The sequence below is a fragment of the Perca fluviatilis genome, chromosome 16 (assembly GCF_010015445.1).
Source record: "Perca fluviatilis chromosome 16, GENO_Pfluv_1.0, whole genome shotgun sequence".
NCBI classification, from domain to species: Eukaryota; Metazoa; Chordata; class Actinopteri; order Perciformes; family Percidae; genus Perca; species Perca fluviatilis.
Genome location: NC_053127.1, coordinates 4,344,676 through 4,352,175, shown reverse-complemented (window position 1 = coordinate 4,352,175; position 7,500 = coordinate 4,344,676). Strand labels below are relative to the sequence as shown.

Here is a 7,500-nt window from a genome sequence, read left to right as displayed (position 1 = left end):
AATATATTCAGACTTTCATTCAATATATTCAGACATTCATTCAATATATTCAGACTTTCATTCAATATATTCAGACTTTCATTCAATATATTCAGACGTTCATTCAATATATTCAGACTTTCATTCAATATATTCAGCTTTATTCAATATATTCAACATTCATTCAATATATTCAACGTTCATTCAATATATTCAGACTTCATTCAATATATTCAGACATTCATTCAATATATTCAGACTTTCATTCAATATATTCAGACTTTCATTCAATATATTCAGACGTTCATTCAATATATTCAGACTTTCATTCAATATATTCAGACTTCCATTCAATATATTCAGACTTTCATTCAATATATTCAGACTTTCATTCAATATATTCAGACTTTCATTCAATATATTCAGACTTTCATTCAATATATTCAGACTTTCATTCAATATATTCAAGGTTCATTCAATATATTCAGACATTCATTCAATATATTCAGACTTTCATTCAATATATTCAGACATTCATTCAATATATTCAGACTTTCATTCAATATATTCAGACTTTCATTCAATATATTCAGACTTTCATTCAATATATTCAGACATACATTCAATATATTCAGACTCTATTCAATATATTCAACATATATCAATATATTCAGACTTATCAATATATATCAACTTCATCAATATATCAGACATTCATTCAATATATCAGAATAAGATTCATTCAATATATCAAACTTCACATATATATATATAATTTCCTAAACAGCCCGCCATAATATATATATATATGTATATATATATATATATATATATATATATATATATATATATATATATATATATATATATATATATATATATATATATATATATATGGAGTTTTCTCGTTACCTTGAACAGCGGAGAGTTGGGTTCCTCCGGGGAACCGGGGGATCTGCCAGTCGATGGCTCGGCTCTGCAGCTTCAGCTCAGCACTCTGATCTGGACTGCTGAGCTCCTGGGACAGACTGGACACACACACACACACACACACACACACACACACACACACACACACACACACACACACACACACACACAGACACACACACACAGAGAAAGACACACACACACACACACACACACAGACACACACACACACACAGACACACACAGAGAAAGACACACACACACACATACACAGACACATACACAGACACACAAACACACACAGGGTTACATTTAGACCTCTCATCCTTGGTGAAAGATCAATAGTTTTATTTCTGTCATGACAAACATTTGGCTCGTTACAAAACAACCACTGGACAGACTGGTCCACTAGCCTGGTCCACTAGCCTGGTCCTCCCAGACTCTGGTCCACTAGCCTGGTCCTACCAGAATCTGGTCCACTAGCCTGGTCCACTAGCCTGGTCCTACCAGACTCTGGTCCACTAGCCTGGTCCACTAGCCTGGTCCTACCAGACTCTGATCCACTAGCCTGGTCCTACCAGACTCTGGTCTACTAGCCTGGTCCACTAGCCTGGTCCTACCAGACTGTGATCCACTAGCCTGGTCCTACCAGACTCTAGTCCACTAGCCTGGTCCTACCAGACTCTGGTCCACAAGCCTGGTCCTACCAGACTCTAGTCCACTAGCCTGGTCCTACCAGACTCTGGTCCACTAGCCTGGTCCACTAGCCTGGTCCTACCAGACTCTGATCCACTAGCCTGGTCCTACCAGACTCTGGTCTACTAGCCTGGTCCACTAGCCTGGTCCTACCAGACTGTGATCCACTAGCCTGGTCCTACCAGACTCTAGTCCACTAGCCTGGTCCTACCAGACTCTGGTCCACTAGCCTGGTCCTCCCAGACTCTGGTACACTAGCCTGGTCCTCCCAGACTCTGGTACACTAGCCTGGTCCTCCCAGACTCTGGTCCACTAGCCTGGTCCTACCAGACTCTGATCCACTAGCCTGGTCCTACCAGACTCTGGTCCACTAGCCTGGTCCACTAGCCTGGTCCTACCAGACTCTGATCCACTAGCCTGGTCCTACCAGACTCTGGTCTACTAGCCTGGTCCACTAGCCTGGTCCTACCAGACTCTGATCCACTAGCCTGGTCCTACCAGACTCTGGTCCACTAGCCTGGTCCTACCAGACTCTAGTACACTAGCCTGGTCCTACCAGACTCTGGTCTACTAGCCTGGTCCTACCAGACTCTAGTACACCAGCCTGGTCCTACCAGACTCTGGTCTACTAGCCTGGTCCACTAGCCTGGTCCTACCAGACTCTGGTCCACTAGCCAGGTCCTACCAGACTCTGGTCCACTAGCCTGGTCCTACCAGACTCTGGTCCACTAGCCTGGTCCACTAGCCTGGTCCTACCAGACTCTGGTCCACTAGCCAGGTCCTACCAGACTCTGGTCCACTAGCCTGGTCCACTAGCCTGGTCCACTAGCCTGGTCCACTAGCCTGGTCCTACCAGACTCTAGCCTGGTCCTACCAGACTCTGGTCCACTAGCCTGGTCCTACCAGACTCTAGCCTGGTCCTCCCAGACTCTGGTCCACTAGCCTGGTCCTTCCTGATGTTTTTGTCACGTTTTTCTAAGTTTTTGAAGCTTCTCTGATAGTTTTGAACGTTTGTGTTCAGTGAACCGATCATTTCTTTGACTTGTGAACAGCGTCCTAACGAACCGTCCACGTTACTGACAATTTAGTTGAAAAAGAAAGAAAACCCACATTTAAGAATTAGAAACTTATTGAAAATGGGTCAGATTAGCCCCCCCCCCCCCGAGGCCAACAGGAGGGTTAAAGGACAGAATAACAGGCTGATCGGAGGGCAGAGCAGCGAGGCAGAAAGGCTGAAGAGGTGATTTAGGAAGATTATCCCGCCCAGAGCTTTCAGCTGATGGAGCGCATCATGTCACGCATCGCTGCCCCGGGACAGCGTCATGTTTCATACGTGTTGATTAAAATTAAAAAAGGTCCCATGACACGAAAATGTCCCTTTATGAGTTCTTTTTTTAACATTAATATGAGTTCCCCCCCCCCAGCCTGCCTATATGGTCCCCCCCAGTGGCTAGAAATGGTGATAGGTGTAAACCGAGCCCTGGGTATCCTGCTCTGCCTTTGAGAAAATGAAAGCTCAGATGGACCAATCAGGAGTCTTCTCCTTATGATGTCATAAGGGGAAAGGTTACCTCCCCCTTTCTCTGCTCATAAGCTCATTGTGGGACTGGCTCTAGTGGCTGTAATTCTTCACCAAGGCTGAATTTCAGGAAAGAGACTTCAGATACAGTATTAGGGGACCACTAAGGTCTATATAAAAGAGACTTCAGATACAGTATTAGGGGACCACTAAGGTCTATATAAAAGAGACTTCAGATACAGTATTAGGGGACCACTAAGGTCTATATAAAGAGACTTCAGATACAGTATTAGGGGACCACTAAGGTCTATATAAAAGAGACTTCAGATACAGTATTAGGGGACCACTAAGGTCTATATAAAAGAGACTCCAGATACAGTATTAGGGGACCACTAAGGTCTATATAAAGAGATCCAGATACAGTATTAGGGGACCACTAAGGTCTATATAAAAGAGACTCCAGATACAGTATTAGGGGGACCACTAAGGTCTATATAAAAGAGACTCCAGATACAGTATTAGGGGACCACTAAGGTCTATATAAAAGAGACTCCAGATACAGTATTAGGGGACCACTAAGGTCTATATAAAAGAGACTTCAGATACAGTATTAGGGGACCACTAAGGTCTATATAAAGAGCTCAGATACAGTATTAGACCACTATATAAAAAAAAGAACATATTAGGGACCACTAAGTCTATATAAAGAGACTCAGATACAGTATTAGGGACCTAAGGTCTATATAAAAGAGACTTCAGATACAGTATTAGGGGACCACTAAGGTCTATATAAAAGAAGACTCAGATACAGTATTAGGGGACCACTAAGGTCTAAATAAAAGAGACTCCAGATACAGTATTAGGGGACCACTAAGGTCTATATAAAAGAGACTTCAGATACAGTATTAGGGGACCACTAAGGTCTATATAAAAGAGACTTCAGATACAGTATTAGGGGACCACTAAGGTCTATATAAAAGAGACTTCAGATACAGTATTAGGGGACCACTAAGGCCTATATAAAAGAGACTCCAGATACAGTATTAGGGGACCACTAAGGCCTATATAAAAGAGACTCCAGATACAGTATTAGGGGACCACTAAGGTCTATATAAAAGAGACTTCAGATACAGTATTAGGGGGACCACCAAGGTCTATATAAAAGAGACTTCAGATACAGTATTAGGAGGACCACTAAGGTCTATATAAAAGAGACTTCAGATACAGTATTAGGGGACCACTAAGGTCTATATAAAAGAGACTTCAGATACAGTATTAGGGGACCACTAAGGTCTATATAAAAGAGACTTCAGATACAGTATTAGGGGACCACTAAGGCCTATATAAAAGAGACTTCAGATACAGTATTAGGGGACCACTAAGGCCTATATAAAAAGAGACTCCAGATACAGTATTAGGGGACCACTAAGGCTCATATAAAAGAGACTTCAGATACAGTATTAGGGGACCACTAAGGCCTATATAAAAAGACTTCAGATACAGTATTAGGGGACCACTAAGGTCTATATAAAAGAGACTTCAGATACAGTATTAGAGGACCACTAAGGTCTATATAAAAGAGACTTCAGATACAGTATTAGGGGACCACTAAGGTCTATATAAAAGAGACTTCAGATACAGTATTAGGGGACCACTAAGGTCTATATAAAGAGACTTCAGATACAGTATTAGGGGACCACTAAGGCTATATAAAAGAGACTTCAGATACAGTATAGGGGACCACTAAGGCCTATATAAAAGAGACTTCAGATAAGTATAGGGACACTAAGGTCTATATAAAAGAACTCCAGATACAGTATTAGGGGGACCACTAAGGCTATATAAAAGAGACTCCAGATACAGTATTAGGGGACCACTAAGGTCTATATAAAAGAGACTTCAGATACAGTATTAGGGGACCACTAAGGTCTATATAAAAGAGACTCCAGATACAGTATTAGGGGACCACTAAGGTCTATATAAAGAGACTTCATACAGTATTAGGACCACTAAGGCCTATATAAAAGAGACTCCAGATACAGTATTAGGGGACCACTAAGGTCTATATAAAGAACTTCAGATACAGTATTAGGGGACCACTAAGGTCTATAAAACTCAGATACAGTATTAGGGGACCACTAAGGTCTATATAAAGAACTCAGATACAGTATTAGGACCACTAAGGTCTATATAAAAGAACTTAGATACAGTATTAGGGACCACTAAGGTCTATATAAAAGAGACTTCAGATACAGTATTAGGGGACCACTAAGGTCTATATAAAAGAGACTTCAGATACAGTATTAGGGGACCACTAAGGTCTATATAAAAGAGACTTCAGATACAGTATTAGGGGACCACTAAGGCCTATATAAAAGAGACTCCAGATACAGTATTAGGGGACCACTAAGGCCTATATAAAAGAGACTCCAGATACAGTATTAGGGGACCACTAAGGTCTATATAAAAGAGACTTCAGATACAGTATTAGGGGACCACTAAGGTCTATATAAAAGAGACTTCAGATACAGTATTAGGGGACCACTAAGGTCTATATAAAAGAGACTTCAGATACAGTATTAGGGGACCACTAAGGTCTATATAAAAGAGACTTCAGATAAAGTATTAGGGGACCACTAAGGTCTATATAAAAGAGACTTCAGATACAGTCAGCCTTTTGTATTTTATATGACTTGTGACTTGCTTGATTCTCACCACAGCAGAACGTGAGGACTTGCTTGCGACTTGAAGGTTAAGACTCGAGACTTCACTCCCACCTCTGCTATTTAGTATCAGTCAGCTTTTGCTGGTTTGGCCCATGCACTAAAACATCTCAAACCAGTCTAACAAGCCCCTGCTACAATACGATGCTTCCAGCCATTCACATTTGCATGCCTTTGACTAAGAAATAAGGGAGCTCTTCTCTTTCTGCTTCCTCCTTTGTTAGGGTTGTTCCCCACAGCCACGCTGTGGACAAGAGCAACACAGTCTTTGAGGAGCTCTCGGGACTTCCCGTTTGTGTTTACAGACTCGACTCAAATCGCACGAAAGCTGCAGACAACAACAACAACAACAACAACAACAACAACAACAACAACAACAACAACAACACCGTGAAGTCGTATTCAAAATTCAAGCTGAAGCGCCGTGACGTCTGAGGTGGAGCAGCGCTGCAGGTCTCAGGGATGTTTTTCCATACAGACGAATATTTCCATAACAAACATGGGCTTCATTTGAATGAATGGGGGGGGGGGGGAGGGAGGAGGGGGGCGTCTCACCTCACAGAGCCTTTGGGAACGGGGATGGTGGCGCACACGTTGATGGCGGCGCTGCAAAAACAATGACATCATCGTTAATTACCTGGAAACACACACAGAAAGACACACTCTCACACACACACACACACACACACACACACACACTCTCACACACACACACACTCTCACACACAGACACACACGCACACACAGACACACAGAAAGACACACACACTCTCACACACAGACACATACTCACACACACACTCACACTATCTTCGTTATTTTGAAACTGGAACTAATGTTGAAGATAATTAATTTTCACTCATCCCTGCCAGAAACAGGTTAACCCTCGTGTTGTCCTCCCGGGTCAACACACACACACACACACACACACACACACACACACACACACACACACACACACACACACACAAATAATAATAATAATAATAATAATAATACTAATAATAATAATAAACACACACACACACATACACTAATAATAATAATAATAAAGATAATAATAATAATAACACACAAAAAACACACACAAAAAAAACACACAAAACAACACAACACACACACACAATCACAACCACACAAAAATACAAACAAACAATAAAAAAAAAAAAAAAAAATAAAAAAAATAAGAAAAAAATAAAAACAAAAAAAAAAAAAATAAAATAAAAATAAAATAATAACAAAAAAAAACAAAACAATAATCAATAAAAAAAACACACAAAACAACAAAAAAAAAAAAAATAACAACAAAACAACATAAACAACACCAACACACAAAATATATATACACACACACACACACAACACACACACAATAACACATACACAAAAAAATACACACACATACACATACACACACAAAGAAAATACACATATATACACATACACACACAATTAATATTAAACATAACACACACACACAACAAAATACACACACACACATATAACATACACAAACATATTAGATATTAATACAATAACATAACAAATAAATATAATACACACACACACATAAATTAAACAAACACAAGAAAATACACACACACACACACACACCAAGAAAGAATACCACAAAAAACACACACACACAAACAT

At 40.4% G+C, this 7,500-nt stretch overlaps 2 protein-coding genes across 3 annotated transcripts in view; one reads left to right on the top strand and one right to left on the bottom strand.

The window, feature by feature from the left end:
- Positions 1 to 7,500, top strand: part of LOC120544555 (E3 ubiquitin-protein ligase Siah2-like) — a gene marked incomplete at its 3' end in the record, with an annotated part of 540,100 nt that overhangs the window by 469,697 nt on the left and 62,903 nt on the right.
- Positions 1 to 7,500, bottom strand: part of ap4m1 (adaptor related protein complex 4 subunit mu 1) — a 44,941-nt gene that overhangs the window by 3,158 nt on the left and 34,283 nt on the right. Inside the window, exons 14-15 of one of the 2 annotated variants that reach the window (XM_039778416.1) lie at positions 6,403 to 6,453; positions 892 to 1,007 (exon numbers count right to left, since the gene is read on the bottom strand). In XM_039778416.1, the coding sequence (XP_039634350.1) occupies positions 892 to 1,007; positions 6,403 to 6,453 (167 nt within the window). The remainder of the gene's footprint in view (positions 1 to 891; positions 1,008 to 6,402; positions 6,454 to 7,500) is intronic. The other variant, XM_039778417.1, reaches the window with a different exon arrangement.